The following is a 20,000-nucleotide window of genomic DNA, read 5'->3' on the forward strand; positions in this document are numbered from 1 at the left end:
TCTCTCTCTCTCTCTCTGTCACTTTCTCTCTTTTTTGCCTCGCCACTCTTCCTGTTGGTAAAACAGAATCAATCTTGGAAAGTGAAAAATCGTCTCAGTGTCTCTACCCCTCTTCAATGTCTATTGGATAAAGGATACAGAGCCCTCTACTCCTCCTCCATCTTCGTGCGTTCCTGGAAAGCTTCACTCAACTTCAACTTTCTTTCTCTCTTCTTTTTTGCTTTTTTTCCTCTTCGGGGGGCTGTTCAAGGGTTTTCCCTATTTTTGGTTTTGGTTTCCTGCATGATCTCAATTCGACTTTCATGAGTCAGTTTGAAGAAGTTGTTTACCTGTCATCCACCAAGAGGGAGACGGAGAACAGTGAGTGACCATTTAACCAAAGCAAACCACAAACAGGTAATTTCTTCCACTTCTTTTTGTTTCTTTCTACGTCCTGCCGCCTTGACCTTTGTTAACTTCTCTTAATGTACTCTTTTAACTTCTAAAAATACTTACCATTGATTTTTGGTTGGCAGGCTGATTTATTTTCTTCCAGTTTGTCAAGGTTTTCCTCATTTTCCTCCTCTCCTCTTTTCCTACTGAATTTATCTGTCTCTTGTCTGAGGTACTCTTCTGTTGGCCCCTCATCTCCTGTTGCTAGATTTGATCCTGCATGTGGCTCATCATTCACTAGCTGCACTGTATTGGCTCTGCTAAATAAATGTGAGTGAGAGATCGATCCTTTGTTTGTTGCACAAGGGTCTGACCCTGAATCGGCTAGAAGCAGTACAGATGTCAGATTTAAGATGTGGTATTCAGAAGAGGACAAACTTGAGGAAAAACTTATCATCTTATCAATGTTCTTTATGAATATAATGAGTGTTGTAGTGGGAAAAGGAGGGGGAAAAATGAGTGTAAAGCAGAGAGGGAAAAGTTGAAAAAGCAGGTGGTGGTCATGGTTGACATTGGTGATATGGAGTGTGTTGTGTGTGTGTGTGTGTGTGTGTGTGTGTGTGTGTGGTTGTGTTTGTGTGTGTGTGTGTGTGTTGGTGTGTGTGGTATGAAGAAGGAAAGGAGAAACACTAATCTCTATGTGCTCTGATGTCCCCAATGGAAGTGTGTGTTAACCTCCCTTCCACTCTGTTTTCTCTCTCTCTCTCTCTCTCCTCTCTCTCTCTCTCTCTCTCTCTCTCTCGTCTGTGTGTGTGTGTGTGTGTCTCACCCTCTCCTCCTGATTTCATCAGGATCACAGACTGCCATCTGTACACACACAAACCTTATCCACATCTCCTTTCCCCCTTTTTCCAACCATTTTTTTCTTAATCCTCCCTTCATCATTTCTTCTATTTCACCACTTCGCACATCTTCGTCTTGCCGTTCTCTTCATCTTTCCTTTAACCTTCTGTCTCTCCCCCCTGCCCCATCCTCCCTTCTGCAGCATGTCTACACCAGTCTCTCCATCTCCCTCTCTTTCCCCACTGTCCCTGTCCTCTCCTTCTCCCTCCTCGTCTCCTCTGCCCTCTCCCCTCTCTCCTCCACCCAGGCTTCCAGTCTTCCAGAGGAAAGGAGCACTCAAGCACAAGCGGATTGTAGAAGTGAAAGACCATCAGTTTACAGCCCGCTTCTTCAAACAGCCCACCTTCTGCAGCCACTGCACAGACTTCATATGGTACTTTAAATTCATCATCCACACTTGCCCATATATCTGTCTGCTGGGAGAAATCCAAAGCTTTAACCATTTAAAATAATCTATTCTCAAGGTATCTGAATAAATTTTTACACTGCTATATTTAGATTTTGGATTGCAACAGCAATTATGAACTGACTACTAATGCATCCTAAAACCATTCATTTTAAGCTATGTATATTCTACGTCTGAGCATCAACTGCAAGCGACATGATAAGTTTCTCTTATTTTCATTAGTTACATCACTGAATAATCCGCACACAATGGCAAGTTGTTAAATATTTTTGGGAAAATCCATTTTAGATGTCAAACAGGCCATCTACAGTATAGGCCATCAGTTCACTGACAATAAAACAAATCAGTTGATTCTTCACATGTCCAGACTTTCCAGCTTTGGCCGTTTTTTTTTTACATTATCTAGAGATTATTACGATTGACAGGAGAAGGAGCAAAGCTGTCCCTCCCACCTTGAGCAGTAACACTTAAACTCATTATTAGACAGCACTGTGTTGAGTCAAACTCCAAATCTCTAGACGATAGGGTGAAACAATAGAAAGTTGTGCTACCCAAAAAAAAAAAGACTAATCAGCTACGGTTTCACAAAGCCATCTGGATCCAGTATCGTTTTAGCCTGGAATTGAATTTAGTGAATGTGATTTCTGCTGATCATCACAAATTGTCACATTCAAAATCTGATTAATAGACATAAAACGATCCTCATCGGGCCTCTGTGGATATGTGATTCAGTAAAATAATTGACTGACCTGCATTTAAGACTCCTTTTCCAGTCTCATTGTGTGACGTACTGAAGTGGCTAACAATGTGAGCGAGACCTCTTCTCTAGAAACAGGCTAACAGTGTGAGTGAGACCTTTACTATTGAAACAGCCCCATATTTCAGCTAGTCTGCTTTATGTTCTTGCCAACTTGGGAATTGGCCAAAGTCGTTTGTCCATCACTGCAATTGTACCAAATGCCAAGCTTTGCAGGCTTCCTGTTGTGCAGTTTGAATTAGCCTTATCTATAACAATACCGCTTTTGAACATAACTAGCCTGCCATACTTACCTTTATATACTTTAATGTCACTGTAGAATCTTATTTTTTTAATCACATACTGTACAAAGCACATGAACAGAAAGCTGGACACATACTGTAGGGACATCCTCCCTGTATTAAGCCTGGCAGCTGACATTTTATCTGATATTCAAAAGTTGTTAGTCTCTGTTTTACTGGGGTGCACTTGGTCAGTTTTAGTCTTAAAGAATAGACTGAGACGATGCAACACACATACTGTATAGCCTGCTTATATGCACATCATACCCCGTGGGGGGTAAAGCTCAAGTCTGCAGGGATGAATTCAATTATGCAGATCTTTCTCTAAGCGAATGCTGAGGTCCAGCAAGTGCAGAGCTACAGAGAGCCATATGTCCCTTCAGTCATGTTCTGATCTCTCTCTCTCTCTCTCTCTCTCTCTCTCTCTCTCTCTCTTTCTCTCTCTCTGTCTCTCTCTCTGTCTGTTTCTCTCTCTCTCTGTCTTGGTCTGTTTCTCTCTCTCTGTTTCTGTCTGTCTCTCACTCTCTCTCTCTCTCTGTCTCTCTCTGTCTGTTTCTCTCTCTCTCTCCCTCTCTCTCTCTCTCTCTCTCTGTCACTGTCTGTCTCTCTCGCTCTCTCTCTGTCTCTCTCTCTGTCTGTTTCTCTCTCTCTCTGTCTCGGTCTGTTTCTCTCTCTCTCTCTCTCTCTCTCTCTGTCTGTTTCTCTCTCTCTCTCCCTCTCTCTCTCTCTGTCACTGTCTGTCTCTCTCGCTCTCTCTCTGTCTCTGTCTCTCACTCTCTCTCTCTCTGTCTCTGTCTGTCTGTTTCTCTCTCTCTCTCTCTCTCTCTCTCTGTCTCTCTCCCTCTCCGCCTCTCTCTCTCTCTCGCTCGCTCTGTCTCTGTCTCTCTCTCTCTCTCTCTCTCTCTCTCTCTCTCACACACACACTCTCTCTCTCTCTCTCTCTTTCCCTCTCTCAGAACATGGTTTAAATATGTGAACAAATCAGTGAATGCTCTCACAGTTTTTTCTGTGTGAGAATGCTGTAACAGATTTTTGTGTACAACAAGTAAAGGCACTACCTGATTATGTATATTACACCGCTGTGGCTAAAAATCTGATTTTTCTTGGTGCAAAATAATCGGCCACATAAGAGTAATTAATGTGTTGATTTTTTGAACACAGTTACAGGTTACAGGTCAGACAACACAACAATAAGAATTTAAGTCTGTATGTGCTTGGTATGATTTATTAGTCAGTTTATTAAACAGTGAACTGTAGATAAATGTCTTATTTGTTTACAAAGGCAAAATTAATATGTCTAAAAATCACAATGATGAAACAGAATAATAGCAATGAAGTACAGTAATTAATATTTAATACATAATTCAGCCCAAGTTATATCTCCGAACAGTGATCTAGATATGACTGTTTGTCAGAAGGATGTAGTGTGAAAGAGCAATTGTGGAAAGTCATTAACTTTTCTATCCATTTTGTCTTTTTGAAGGGGAATAGGAAAGCAAGGGTTCCAATGCCAAGGTAACTCATGAGGACACTTTTGTTATTGTTCAGTTGTGGCTTTAATGAGCAGCTACAATAAGAAACACGACTAGTTTAACATCTAATCTATATGTGCTTTAGTTTGCAGTTTTGTGGTGCACAAACGCTGTCACGAGTTTGTCACTTTTACATGTCCAGGAAGCATCACTGCACCTAAAGCAGAGGTATGAATAAATGTGTTAGTCATTTCCCTCATTCCTCCTCCATGTCTATATGTGTTGGTTTCCCTTTTTTTCTGTTTTCCTGTTTTTTTCTCGTTCTCTTTCCCTCCCATGCTAGTTCGTCTATTACATACAGATCTGCCTTTCCCTTGCGTCTATGCGGTTCAGTTCTGTATGAGCTGCAAGAGAGTATCAAAGAGGATAACATCAAAGACTAGCAGTGGAGGGCACATGTCGTGAAGTCCCTCCCCGCGCCCCTGCACCAGGGCACAGCACAGCAGCATTCACACAGCATCACGTACACACACTCACGGTCTGCACGCACATACTCACACATGCATACTGCACGTCCCAAAACCACACTTTCCCGCCGCGCACACTAAATATCACTAACATGCTCTTATATCCTTATAATATGGCACTTAGATGTGATAGGTGATGTAGTGAGGCCTAACACAGAAGAGACGTACTGACAGTGGTCAAATATATGGAGGGGAAATTAATGAGAGGAACACAGACATTTTTTCAGTCCTGTGCCTTGTCTGTTTTCTGTATCTCTTTGACAAGCTTTTTTTTTAAATACAATAGATAAACTAATGATGAGTGTTTGTGCGAGTGTGTTGGTGTCAGAGGGAGAGTGTGACAGGATAGATATGAGACTGGCTGACACAGTAGAGGGAGGAGAGAAGAGCAACTGGCATATGATGAAAAAAAGGGGCGGGAACTATGCTGAGAGTGACAGAGAAGAGGAAGTACTGGACAGACAGATGAAAGGAGCTGAGTGTGAGGAATAAGAACAGAGAGAGTTGAGGAAACAAGAAAGAGGGTTAGAGTGCTGGGGATTAGGAGTAGACGAGGAGAGAGAGAGAGAGAGAGAGAGAGAGAGAGAGAGATCGCAAGTGTGTGTGTATTTGAGAGAGAGAGAGAGAGAGAGAGAGAGAGAGAGAGAGAGAGAGAGAGAGAACAGAGAGAGAGGGCGTGTTGAGAGCAGATGAGCTAGATTATGAGAGAGCGCACATCTATATAAGAGAGAGTAGAGAGATAGAAAGACGAGAGATAGACCATCATTAGATCTAGAGAGATATCGAGCTCTAGCGAGAGATATCGATCTCGCTCTCTCTGAGCTCTACTCTCTCTCTTTCTCTCTATCTCTCTCTCTTCTCTATCTCTCTCTCTCTCTTCTACCTCATCGCATTTTGGAAGATTCAGGTTTTGCAGCTGGGCTGAACTGATTTATTCAGTCACCATTCAGCTGCCTCAAAATAGAGTGAGCTAATTGGCTTACAGTCACTTCAAAATGGAGCCCTTCATGTGTGTGTGTATGTGTGTGTGTGTGTGTGTGTGTGTGTGTGTGTGTGTGTGTGTGTGCGTGTGTGTGCGTGTGTGTGTGTGCGTGTGTGTGCGTGTGTGTGTGTGTGTGCGTGTGTGTGTGTTTACAGGTGTGTAGAGATAAATTCTCTTCTATTTTTAGAAAAAAGGGCAGTATCAATGGGAACAAAATCCTAATTGAAACCCCTTTCCTATCATCTTCTCTCTCTCTCTCTCTCTCTCTCTCTCTCTCTCTCTCTCTCTCTCTCTCTCTCTCTGTAGGATCTGAAGAGTAAACACAAGTTTAAGATTCAAACTTACTCCAGTCCAACCTTCTGCGATCACTGTGGTTCTCTGCTTTATGGCCTCATTCACCAGGGCATGAGATGCACCAGTGAGTGTGTGTGTGTGTGTGTGTGTGTGTGTGGAGCTGTGTGGGGGTGTGTAAGAGTGACTGTAATTTGACACATTTGCAATCAATCTAAAGTCAGTTAGGGCCTTGTAATAAAGGCAAAAGGCTTTAATTGTAATCAATGTCCTGGACTAGTTTACTTTCATTCCAATGTTTTATTACAAGAGCAGATGGCAGAGAAACAAGTGCTGCCAAACTATTTTGTTTTAGGAAATGATCAACTTAATACCCTTTATTTAAGGTGCATTCTGTTAAAACGAGGATCTGGATCATTGTTAGCATCAGAAGTTGTATCTGTACATTAATCATGCGCACTGCATCAATCATGATGACTGATGCACGGTGCCATGGTGGAAATGCAGACAGACAGGATTTTAACACACATTATGTTCAATAATATGACATCTTAACAAGCCTGAAATCAATTTAATTAACATCTCTCATCAGCTATGTTGCCAGTGTAAATTGCATGACATGTAATGTCAGGGAAGTAATCATAGAGTTATGAGTCTGAACGAACATTTGTCCTCTTTCATATCTGGTATTAGTTGAACTGGTTAATAATGATAGTGACACTGTGCATGAGTTCTGACCTGTGAATTACCTCAGTATTTAATATTACAAAAATCCAAAGAGATCTGATTTGCAGGCTTATTTCATTCCGACATTTTAGAGTAGGAATTAAACATAGATCTTTTTAGCCATTAAGTACAGTTTGTGTTTTAAACAGGAACTTGTGTGATTCATTTTCAGAGTAGCAATATGTACAGATTGGGCTGGGTCAATAAAAATAATGGGATGAAGAATCTATTTTCTTTCTGACACATTATGGGCTCAAATTCTGTTTTCAGTTTGGGACTGTGTTTGTTTTTCTGCAGAAACTTTGCCTGGCATTGACATTTTCACTCGTATTCAATTCTGTATGCTGTGTCTTCTAAATGTTCCTTGCAGTGGCCATTTAATATGCTTTGGCTTAGACTCAGTTCCAGATACAAATATGCAAAGACATCTGGAATCAGCAAGCAGAAATGGAATGAAGTAGCCTCTGATTAGTTTTGGGAAAAATGCCCAGCAGGAAGATATTTGAATGATAGCACTAGGTCTTATGTCCGCCAAATGATTTGGAATTATGTCAGCATAATATTTTTTGGATTGGCTAAGAGTGCTGTTGCCACAATGAGGTGTGGCTTATTTGTGAATACTCCAAGTAATTCCAAGCAGTATAGGATAGTGTTGATAAATGCACTGTCTAACAGGTGGATTCCAATGAGACAACACAAATAGGTGTGTTTCCACTTCTTACAATCTTGCTGCATGGTCAGTAGTTCAGGGGTCTTTAAAAACGTTGACAAACACAATTAGAATTGAGCACAAAATCAAGGCTAAGCCTGACTTTGATTCGTCTCTTTTCTGTATGTATGTTTGTTTAAGGCTGCGAGATGAACGTTCATAAGCGATGTGAGAACAGTGTACCCAGTCTATGTGGGCATGACCACACTGAGAAAAGAGGACGGATCCACCTGAGTGTACGTGGAGAGAAGGAGGATATCTATGTCACAGGTGAGAGAAAAGAAAGTGTTGATCTCTAAGGAAATGACTTATATGCAGTTATCACAGCTTAGGTTCTAACATTCTACATTATCACCATCTTCGATGACTTCAATGACATATATAGAAAGTTTAAGGAGTCCAGAGTGTGTAAATTAAGTAGGAGTGAAGGGAATAGTGGAGCAGTATGTGCAGTTTCTCTGCAAAGTGCTCTGACCTGCTTGGGGTCTGAACTTTGTGCTGTTTCCTCTTCCTCAGGTGGATGTGTAAAGACTTCCGGTTGGTGTGTCAGAGTAATTGTGTGATTCAGCCCCTCTTTGCTGTAGGCCTTGGCATATTTTATCCAATTTTGAATTTTTTTCATGCTGATGAAGTGGTTGATCTTTTTATCTGAGGCCTGGTTCCTCAGTCCACATCTTCTTGACACTAATAGTAATTGTAAACAGACAAAACGTGTACATAGCTGTGGTCGGCTATGCGACTTGTGTGCTGGTCATTTAATGTCAAGCACCTTCTAATCAAGTGCTACAGTTTATAGCTTATAAAAACGATAGCATGCTCTGCACCTGATAGATAGATGGATGGATGGATGGATGGATGGATGGATGGATGGATGGATGGATGGATGGATGACAGTTTCATTTGATAATTTCCCACTGTCTGACAGTAAATGTTTATCAACATTATTTTAAATGTAAGAACCTTACCTTTTTGGGCTGGGCTTTTTTGTCCTAGCTGAAAGGAAGGAGGCTACAAAGGGGAATTAAGTCATAAATCAACAGTAATAGCCTCAAGGAAGGCATGTACTTGATTTGGTTTTTTGTGCATGGCAGTGGAAAGTTTTTCACTGTTTCAAACTACTTCTCCTGGGGTTTAAGGGTGCTCCTGCAAAGGTGAACTAGTTAGACTGCTGTATATCAGTAGCAATATTTATAAAGTGTTCAAAGGTTGAAGGTGCTCTTTTGGAGGATTATGTATATCGGTAGGCCTATAGGGGTAGTGAATACATGGGGAGACGGAGAGTCTAGCAATAAGGCTACATAGAGTATCAGTAGCTCTTTGTGAGATCTAGGATAGAGGTTCATCATGACCTTCCTTGTTACTCTGTGTGTTTTGTAATCAGGAATTAAAGTGACATTGAAGGCTCACATACCCAGCTGACCCAGTGATAAGTAAATACTGATGGTGATTTGATTTGGGGTTGGATTATGCAGGCGTGATCGGGTGTGGTGCTGAACACATCTGTTGGTCTTTTATGCATATTTCTGCCTTCCATAGACTGGGAGCTCCTCGCTTAAGTTGACATGCTCTCAGGCAGTGTAAAAAAAAAGGATATTAGAAACCAAGCTCAAGCCATTACATGACAACTCAATGTTTTTCCAGTTGGCTGACTATTATGCACCTTTTTAGACATATTTAATCAGGTCTATGAAACAAAAGAAACCAGGAAATGACTCCTGGACAGCAAACAATTTATCAGGTACAGTAGCAGCAGGTCCACAACCTTGTGCTTTACTGGTGTATTACTTTGCTGCAACAGACTCTGTGCTAAACTACAGTAAGTTGTCTTTTTTGGAAGAGGCTAGATGATTGTGTGTGCCAGGTACATCGCTGATGGTCTTTTAATGGTGCACAACGAAGAAATTAAACAGCTTTCTTTGTCATAATGTGTGATAGTATAGGAAGTTGCCTTGGATGAGGAGGAGGTGTTGGCAGAGGCCTGAGAGATGAGGGGTATCACTTTATTTACTGCCACCATTGTTCAACTCTATTTTAGCTGGCCAGGTTTCTGCTCCTGTGCGAATCCATTCAGTATCCATTCAGTAATCCATCCAGTCAGTAAGAGTATTCAGTAGTCAGTAAGATTGAAGGTCAAGGAGTGTTGTATAATGATGAGCAAACCGATGACAGCACAAGCTGCAGGTACAGGTAAGAATAAAGAATTAAAGACACTGTCATGAATTAGGTGAATGAACTGTGGTGAAAAAAGGATGAGAATTGAAAAAAAAAAAAGAAAGTAGCAGTTGTTTGTCAGAATTCAGCTGTTCACCAGCAGAGAGCAGTGTTGACATTCACTAAAGAGGGAGAAAAACATCATTCTGCCTAACAGAGCCTACTAAATTAAATAAGTTATATCAGATTTAATAATAAATTAAAAGTTGTCTTTTTAAAATGTAATTTTAGTAGGTTTTTGAGTTTACGAGTATGTTGTTTATTTTAGTGGTTTAACAAAGATTTCTTAGAAATATTTTTAGATATCAGTGTTTTTGTGTGTGTCTGTGCTACTTTTCACACTGAATTTAATGAAACTGTCAAATAAGATTTTTTTCATTTCCTTTCCCATAGCAATATTGTGCATGCATTCGTTCTTTTCGTTATTATCGGTCAGCACCTAATCTCCATCCGAGCTGTCAGGCATAGATTAAATAAAGCAGAATATAACTGGTGCTGTAGACGATTGCTGTAAGCTAAAAGTGTGTGATTGGCAGTAAAAAAAAAAGTCAGACCTATACTTCTTTTGAATTCTAATCATACTTCATAATTCGCACCCCTTACAGTGTTGATGAAGATAGCGTGTATCTGAGATTTCATTTTTTTCCCCATCCACCTTCATTCAACCCAATAAACTCTAAAGTGTAATAATCCACATACAAACGCTTCCATAGTTTTTGTTTAAAATTGAAATTAGTAGCTAGTCTGAAATATTAGCGCACCATACACCGGTCAGCAAAGATGCTACTGAAATTTGTATTCACTTGTGACTTGTTTTGATGTTTCCTGTGCTAGTACATGAAGCAAGGAACCTGATTCCCATGGACCCCAATGGCTTGTCTGACCCCTATGTGAAGCTTAAACTTATTCCAGACCCCAAAAGCCACAGCAAACAGAAAACCAAGACGATTCGTTCCACTCTAAACCCTGTCTTTAATGAAAGTTTTGTCTTGTGAGTATGAGCATCTATGTATACGTTTGTCTAAAAAAAATGCATTTAATTTAAATCTTCTCCTGATTTGTACTGAACAGTGTAATGTATATGTCTCTGCTTGTAACTCGACCTTATGTAATTCGGAGATATCTCTTCCTACACTGCAATTTCCTGACTTCTGTTTCTACTCTTCTATATTCTTTTCTCTGTCTTTCGACCTATTTGCCTCTATAGTTCAGTGAGAGGCAGGCAGTGGGATAGGCGCTTATCTATAGAGGTATGGGACTGGGATCGTACGTCTCGAAATGACTTCATGGGAGCTCTCAGTTTTGGAGTGAGTGAGATATTTCGTCGTCCTGTTAGCGGCTGGTTTAAACTGCTGAACCAGGATGAGGGAGAGTACTACAATATCCCTGTACCTGACCCAGACTTACAGGTATCTACTACACGCCTGCAGTCTCTTTCAGCTCTTTAGTGCAGAGCTTCCTAATCCAGACCTCAGACCCTCAAATACTTTATATGTTTGGCTCTTTCTCAGCTCTCAAAACACATGAACTCAAAAAATCGAATATAGTGAATTACTAGTGATACATGTGAATGTTAAACAGGATCAAATTTGTAAAAGGTTCCCTGAGGGCCATGGAAACAAGCACACAGAAACTTATGCACCGTTGATAATTTCCTTTATTAAACATGTCCACTTGGGGGCAGTAGAGTTTCATTCATGAGTGATTGATGCCCTTGGTTGTTATTAATTCATATGTAACTCTCTTTCACTTTCTATGTTTGTCTGATTCTCAACAGGAGCCAGACTCTGTTGTCTCTCCCTCTCTTCCTCCTGCTCCTGTTACTGTGCCCACACCTGTGCCTGCTGTCACACCACCTGTTGTGAGTCCTGCACCCACCAGCTTACCAGTGGGAAAGGGCCGGGTTGGACTCCATGACTTCAACTTCCTTATGGTGCTAGGGAAGGGCAGCTTTGGCAAGGTACCCCACACACACACACACACACACACACACACACACACACACACACACACACTCAGGCAAAAGCAAAAGACACAAGCCTACGCCTATACATAATTCAATTTCCAGGCTTGGGAAGGATGAAAATAGTTTTGTTGTTGTTGTTGCACATTACATCAAAAGGCATCATATAACAAAACCCCTCCAATTAAAATATGCTTTACATTTACAATTACATTTTTTAGCCAGAGATGAATAACCAAAAAAAGCCAGCACTCATTCATCATAACAGTTAAGGGCTTAGTAAGTGGTACGGAGATCACATTTTATAGAAAATAATTAGAAATAAATCTGACAAGCCTTAAAAAAGAAATTGAAAGCGAACACACTGTGTCTATGATCTATAATGTACAGAAGAATTTCTGTTATATCTATTACGGGGTGGGTAATGTCTGTATCTTTAATCCACAAGTAATTGCTGAGAAAAATCATTTTTGGTGCTACTTTTAGGTCTTTTGTGTGGATTTTGGGATGTAGAATTTTTCGGAATACTGCCAGCTCTGTTTAACGATATTAGCTCTTACATGCATCAAGCTTGATAGCCTTTATGGCCACAATATGCTTCTGGGTTTAGTACTTTGATTAGGATCAGTTATAGAATTATTGTTATCATTAGCATAAAGTCACTTACCTGCTGTCCTCAAGCCATAAAGATGTAATAAGAAATATTTCTGCTGTTACGATATTTGCAAGTCACTACTGCTATAAATGTGCATGTGCGAGTGCCTGAATGTTCTCATTCGAATATGTGTGCACAACAGTAGTGCTTATATAAGAGCACAGGGTTACGCCCTGGTGGAGGGACAGGAGAGACATGGGAGGCAGACAACGAGCATGTGAAGGAGAGAAAGACATGAATGTTCAATTAAAACTGCAACAGTGTGAATTTGTGTTCAGCTCAGCTGGATGTACAGAATGACTGCTGGGGTTTTTTTTTTTTTTAGCACCAGGAGATTTTGCTTGCCAAGGATGAGAGATATTATATGGAAATGAGAACGAGGGAAAAATCAGAGAGGAGACGAGAGGCCGTGCAATTAAATATTAGATTCTGCAGGATTGAATTGTGATTGCTTCACTCAAATTGCTTTCCTCTCATGTGTTAAGGGTTATATGATTATATAATGAGGGTTGTATGAAATGTTCAGCATCATTATTCAAAGTTACAGATTTATTGACACATGAATAACTATGAATAATAAATAATAATACAGTGTTTTAATCATTTATTCACTGATATTCAGTGACTGCTTTATCCAAGTCAGGGACACGATCATGGCTTAATCAATTTAGAGTTAAAGAGAATCTGAACGAATCCGGTGTATTTTCTGCAGGTGATGCTGGCAGAGGAACGATGTAGCGACCGCTTGTTTGCAGTGAAGGTACTGAAGAAAGATGTGCTGTTTCAGGACGAGGACACAGAGAGCGCCATGGTGGAGCGGAGAGTTCTGGGATTGGGCAGCCGACCTCACTTCCTCACGTCTCTCTTTTGCGCTTTCCAGACTGAGGTGTGTGTGTGTGTGTGTTTGTGTGCACATTTAAGATATGTCCCATATACAAAAATTCTTCTTTTTTCAGTATCCCTGATGGAACAGCTGCAGTGTTTTTGCCCCAGGTCAACCTACCTCACATAACTGCCCTAGTGCCCCTGCTTCATATCAATGCAGGTGGCATATTGGATGTCTTACAGCGAGCCATGTCAGCATAGCACTTCTACTCTGACTTTGTGTTATAATCATGTACAAAATGTTCACATCATTAACAGAGAACAGCGTGCTGGCCTAAATCTGAGGCTCAATTATTAAATTAATTAATTAGCCCTCATGCTCTTTAGCAAGGCCATTAATAGTTTGATGGGAGGGGTAACTTAATGAGAACAGTTTGCTTTTTTAAATTTCGTCTGTGGGGGATTACATGATGTGCTAGTGCGTGGGGGAGATGTCTGTGTCTAAGGGATTTAAAATTGACAGCGTGTAATTATGTAACAAACTGTAAGCTTTGTTAAATGTTATCACATTTAGTAATTACCGGTTTGTTTGCGTATTTATCCCCAAATATTTGCTTATCATTTATCAATCATCTAATTTCTTTTTACAATGCGCTTCTCCGTATAGTATAATCGTTTCTCTTCTACAGGATCGTCTGTACTATGTAATGGAATATGTGAATGGTGGAGATCTCATGTTTCATATTCAGATTGTTGGGAAATTTAAAGAGCCGCATGCCGCGTGAGTATTGAACCCTTTTCCCTCTATTTCCATTCTCTTGCTAGCTGAACATGTTGACGTGATTGAACGATACTTCTTTGGCAGATTTTATGCAGCAGAGATAGCTGTGGGCCTCTTCTTCCTGCACAGCAAAGGCATCATCTATAGGTACTGCTGACATGATAGGGAAACCCCATTAACTCTTTATATAGTGCATGGCTAAGTATGTCAGGCCTCTAAAAAGGAAGCTTTTGCATTATCCATCCCTTCTTCCTTCTCTCTGTTTCCTGTTAGAGATCTCAAACTGGATAATGTGCTGTTAGACAGTGAGGGCCACATAAAGATTGCTGATTTCGGGATGTGCAGGGAAGGCATGATGGAGGGAGACACCACACGGACATTCTGTGGCACTCCGGACTACATTGCTCCTGAGGTTCATTGTTTCCCCCAACCACAGCTCAGAATATACAGTACACACACACACACACACACACACACACACACACACACACACTTTACAGATTATTACAAAATCAGTATCTGTAATTATATTAATCAAGAGAGGCTTTAATTATAGCTTTCATATTTAGGACATCTGGTGCAATGGTGCAGTAAAATCAACCATTTCTAATTATAACACTGTCAAAGCAAATGAAGCCTTTTGCAACCACAAAGTTTGTCCCTTAATAGATATACAGTACATGCACTTTACTGATATCACACAGTCCTGCTTCATGTTGTCTGTGTTTAGTTATACACCTTGTCAAATCATTTCCGAATGTCAGAATATAAACACAGTGGAATATTTTTCTTCTCCATTCACGTCTCCTAGTTCAAGATGCAAGATGTGTTTCTTGCTGTGTCCTCTTCCCCGTGCCTCTGTGTTGGAATCACTTAAACACGATGATTCGAAATGTATGTTCAGCATCAGTAACCTTGTGTGTGCAAGTACATTTGTGCCTGTGAATGTAAATGTTCGCTGTTCACTATCTCACTGTTTATAATGGATGTTATGTGTGCTCATGGTACATATATATATATTTATATGTCCAAGAAAGTGATTTTCAATACAGTAGGTGCACACACACTTTTTCTCTAAACGAGAATCCTGCATGCATCAGCATTATTATTAGTGTTGAGTCGAATATTTTTTATGCATGATGAAAAAAATAATAACTAGGAAAGTAAAAAAAACAAACAAACACACAAACATTAAAAAAAATGCATGGCAAATACAGTAGGTCATTAGAAGACCACACATATAGATTAAATATCTGCAGTTATTTCTGCATTTATTTATTTATTTATAAATCACAAAATTAGAAAGGAATCAAAGGAAGAAACAACATGCTCTGGTTATTTTGTGTGATTTTTTTTAATGCTTAAGTCCTTCACATGTCATGATGTTCCAACCTTATTTTTAAGTTCTGCTTCATACTGTAGGAGAAGGCTAATGTTGGCTAATTGCCCAAACCCCCAGGCCAAGAATCGCAAATCAGATTGCATAACAAAATCTGCAAATCTATAATATAACAAACACAAGGGCGCACACATCAGGTAGTAAATCCAGGGATGTTTTCTTCACACTACTTAGCTAATGATAGTAGCCTTAGAGCCACACACTTTACTTTAGGCAGTAAGTAAACAGCACTCTGGGCAAATAGCATGCTGGACTCCTTCCTCTACAACAAGGCCTTGGGTTTAGCTAGCTAGCAAAAGTTAAAAAGGAAACTCGCTACCAGTGGCTCTGGATTTAGGAGGTGAGAGGACACACACTGATGAAGAAGAATGTGCAAAACTGTGCATATGTAATTAAACAAGTTCAGGATTTAACCAGGGACCATAGAGGACCATGTAACACTACCCACTCTACCACGATGTCACCCATTAATCATTGTTGTACGGCTAACAGATAGGACTTGAGATAAACACTCAAAATCTACATCCAGCAGTTTGTTTTTCACATGTATTTTAGGGCATAATAGTAACGTAATGTAAACAAAACAACACCATTTCTAAGAAAATCATTTGTTAGTCAAGCCTAATCCTGATAGAATTGTCAAATGTAAAAACTATCACCTTTATATCCTGCTGAACAATAGCCTGATCAATACTAGGTAGCTAGGTACTGTACTAGGTTCCATTTAAAACATTTAGCCATGAGGCGAATTGGATTTAGGACACATCCACTTTGGGTTTAAATCTGAATATATATATATATGTAGCACAATCACAATGACACTTGGACCCAAAATATGTCTGCTGGAATTCCCCTTTATCTGAGCAGTTAACTGTTATTGACCTCATTTAATCCAAAATGTATGTTTTTGTCTCTGTCATTTTTTTGTCTCTCTCTCTCTCTCACTCACACACACACACAAATTCTTTATGATCAGTATCATATCATAGACTCAAGACAGCATTGTATTGTATCTACCCTAAGTTGTTACCCTGGAATAATTCCTTATGTTCTTTGTTATTCCTTATTAACATGTATAATATATTCTTTGCTGTAAACATTTGTAAACATCGAGGCATGTCACCGTCATTTTTGTCTACTGACAGTTTCTTCTTATAATTGCTTTTAAAGGAAAAGTCCACCCGATACAGTATTTATCAGTATTTATAATCAATCTATGATCACAGTTGTGCAAAAGTTTACATATTGCTGTTTCTACTATTTCTATTTTGGATTTATTGTTGTTCAAAGGGAAAAGGTGGTGTAGATACACCAGGTAAGGTCCAAACGTGGAAGAAAAGAAAAGCAGATGCAGCACATTTAGTACAGACATTGTAGTACTCAGATCTCACTAAACCTACTTTGTCCTTAAACCACTTGCTGGACCAAGCCACCCACAGCACAGAACACCTATCCTGACCTACTAGTTGAATGGACCAAAAATGGATTACTAAACTACTAAATTGGACCAAATGCAGTGAACCAGTAGGTTAGCATGCAAGAACCATATTCTAGGGCTCTTCTAGATACACAAGGAACTGTCAAGCTTGCCACATCCCAGACCACATCCAAAACATGCTCACCAGTTACTTCACAAACATTACGTTTCAATTCTGTAATACTAATTTGAAACACAGTGGCAGTCCATGCAAAAAGGTATAGTAACAGAATAGTAACAGCAAAATTTCCCCTGAAATGACCCTAATTATTACAGCAAATTAAAAAAAAAAAACAGAGGACTAAAAACTGCAGGGAATTCATGGGTGACATTACTGTACCACTACAACCCATGTTCAGTTAAAGTGGGTTCTGAAGCAACTGGACCAAATGGCAACATAAGCCATGATGTAAAACCCATGAACTCAATGGTCTGGTGATCAGACAGGGGAAACGTTACACTCAAGTGTGGAGTCTGCTGCATCAAATATACTTCAATAAATGTAAATAAATGTAATGACTTTTATGGTGGACTTATCCTTTAAGTTGCATGGTACAGTTCTGCTTTATGAGCATTGTTTAATCATTAGTTTATCTGTTTATTTATCAGATTGTAGCATATCAGCCATATGGTAAAGCAGTAGACTGGTGGTCATATGGGGTTCTCCTTTATGAGATGCTGGCTGGCCAGGTACGTAAACATACTGTACACCCTCTGAAGATGTTAACCGTTCTGAAGAGGTTTCAACCACTGAAAGAAAGCTTTCTAAATAGATCAACTTAAAACTCATCTCAGATGATTTATAGATGATTCACACAGGCCTGCAATGTGATTATGTGTCTGTGTTCTGTCATCTGAAACCACTGCAAGCAAATTTTAACTGTTTTGGGCTCAATCCCAAAGTATTCAGTGTCCCTGTCAAAATATGTTTTTTGTTTTTACTCAACAGCTTAAACCGCTTAAAAAAAGTTTCATTGTACATCTTTATGCAAACGTTATTACAGTAGCAGGAAAAGCATTGGCATTCTTATTGTCTACATACGAAGCACATTGGGGGACACTTGTGTGTGCGGAGTTTGCATGTTCTCCCCATGCCTCGGGGGTTTCCTCCAGGTACTCCGGTTTCCTCCCCCAGTCCAAAGACATGCATGGTAGGTTGATTGGCATCTCTGGAAAATTGTCCGTAGTGTGTGATTGCATGAGTGAATGAGAATGTGTGTGTATGTGTGTGTGCCCTGCGATGGGTTGGCACGCCGTCCAGGGTGTATCCTGCCTTGATGCCCGATGATGCCTGAGCACAGGCTCAGGCTCCCCATGACTCGAGGTAGTTCGGATAAGCGGTAGAAAATGAGTGAGTGAGTGAAGCACATTTGGCTAGAGAATCATTCAGGGAATAATTCAGTGTGTCTTTTGAAATCATTTAGTTGTGTTCTCTAGTCAGATTGATGGGATTACGCTGTGTTACGCAGGCTGTGTTACAGGTTAAAGTTCTGCTTTGATCGTCTACATTTCTGCCAGTGCTGTTTAAATAATTGGTAAGAGTAAATAAGTAGAAGTGAAGGGAGCAGTTAGTGTACAATACAAGAAACCGAGTGTTAGAATGCAACAGTATTCTTTCTTTACAGCCCAGTCTTATAATCTATCTGCATCTACTAATTCAGCCACAGTTTATGTAACTTATACATAACTATAATTAAGCCTCATGAGGGCAAATCTGTCAGCTATAAGTGGTTGGATACAGAAAATAGGATTAGTTGACTAATTACATTCTGTGTAAACAGTAACAAAAGGATTTCTTATTGCTTATTGTGTAGGCAGTTGGAGATTATAATGTGACAATATTGACAATCTGAGACAACATGTAAGGGACACTCCAATGATGAGCTTATAACTATAATTAATGCTTTTATGATCTATATAAATGAATTATTAATTATCTAGAATTTGTCCATTAAAACATGCATTTCTATATGATAGTTCATATCATTATATACTGAATGTAAATGAACAAAAGTCTGCTAACAAAAAAATAATAAATGAGCTCACAATCACATCTGATGAGACAAAATAACCATTAAAATGACAACAAGATGTTAGTTAACCTAAATGTTTAGTAGTAGTAGTAGATAGTAGTAAGTAGCCTCAGGAAGTAAATTAAACACCTAAACATTCATAAATACATCAATAATTACTAGTTAAAAAGAGCCATAGTTTTTCATGTATTTATATTTATTATTGTATCCTTAATAACTAAAAGTTATTACAAATGTAATATGAGAAAATCATCTGAAATAAGTGTTCATGTAGTTACTCAAGATTACAGCATTTCAGCAATCGAACTTAATGTGTGTTAGCCAAATAATGAAGGTCACAGTGTTTTGTGTCTGATCTGTTCTTTTCTTTACTACCATCCAATTTCAAAATCTAACAAAGTGTAGCTTATACATAAATGTACAATATAAAAATGATAGCAGTTTCTATCAAGAGTGGATAAGGTGACTCTTGTAGAGCAAAGGACCCAAGATGCAGATTTACTACAAGATTACAAGATAAACTGCTTCCACTACATTTTACATACTGCCAAAACATCTATATAATAACTACTGAATTCATGTCTAGACATATGTAGAGTTGCTACCACGATGTTTAGCTGCATCTGAGGTTTAAAGCTATAGTTTACACGTTTACCTGTACTTATAAAGTACGGGTCTTTTGCGATACATGTGGTACATTTGTCGATGTTTGTTCAATGTGTTGATTAGCATGTTTATACCTATTAATGATGCATTAATGAAAGTGATTATAAAGTATTAGCTAAACTATGAAGTGCTATTTAAATACATCCTGAAACTATTTCTGGAAATGATTGCCGTTGGCTTATTGGTTAATTATAAATGACTAGTAGTTAATCTGTGTGTAAAAGTTTCTAAGGTTCATTTCCACTATCAGATGTTACTTTTGGCTTTTTACTTGCATTTTACTTGTATTCCATTTACTTATCATTTATATTCTATGCATCATTTATATTTTGATATTAGAAAAAGTACAAAAAAACTAATTACTCAAAAACATTCCTATTATGTCTATCAAACAAAAGTTGCAATCAAAATGTTTATAAAAATGCATTCCTACTGTACAGCTACCGTATAAGTTTCCTTAATGCTGTGTATTTAATATGGTCCAATTTTTATTACTTTATGGATTCATTTAACACAATTCAATGGGGTTTATTGGCATGACCATAAGCTTCAGGATTGCTGAAG

The 20,000-nt window shown here is 39.1% G+C and overlaps 1 protein-coding gene across 3 annotated transcripts in view; it reads left to right on the forward strand.

The window, feature by feature from the left end:
* Positions 1-1,344: 1,344 nt before the first annotated feature.
* prkcg (protein kinase C, gamma) overlaps positions 1,345-20,000 on the forward strand; it is a 27,269-nt gene continuing 8,613 nt past the window's right edge. The window contains exons 1-14 of one of the 3 annotated variants that reach the window (XR_007140233.1): positions 1,345-1,648; positions 4,203-4,234; positions 4,337-4,419; positions 6,007-6,118; positions 7,568-7,696; positions 10,472-10,628; positions 10,845-11,046; positions 11,415-11,597; positions 12,968-13,141; positions 13,770-13,861; positions 13,946-14,008; positions 14,135-14,273; positions 14,673-14,755; positions 17,347-17,427. Coding sequence is in view for 2 of the 3 variants with exons in the window: in XM_047811792.1 (XP_047667748.1) it covers positions 1,419-1,648; positions 4,203-4,234; positions 4,337-4,419; positions 6,007-6,118; positions 7,568-7,696; positions 10,472-10,628; positions 10,845-11,046; positions 11,415-11,597; positions 12,968-13,141; positions 13,770-13,861; positions 13,946-14,008; positions 14,135-14,273; positions 17,347-17,427 (1,677 nt within the window). In the remaining variant the exon portion in view is untranslated. The remainder of the gene's footprint in view (positions 1,649-4,202; positions 4,235-4,336; positions 4,420-6,006; positions 6,119-7,567; positions 7,697-10,471; positions 10,629-10,844; positions 11,047-11,414; positions 11,598-12,967; positions 13,142-13,769; positions 13,862-13,945; positions 14,009-14,134; positions 14,274-14,672; positions 14,756-17,346; positions 17,428-20,000) is intronic. The other 2 variants (XM_047811792.1, XM_047811793.1) reach the window with 2 other exon arrangements.

The sequence above is a fragment of the Tachysurus fulvidraco genome, chromosome 3, assembly GCF_022655615.1.
Source record: "Tachysurus fulvidraco isolate hzauxx_2018 chromosome 3, HZAU_PFXX_2.0, whole genome shotgun sequence".
In the NCBI taxonomy this organism is placed as follows: domain Eukaryota; kingdom Metazoa; phylum Chordata; class Actinopteri; order Siluriformes; family Bagridae; genus Tachysurus; species Tachysurus fulvidraco.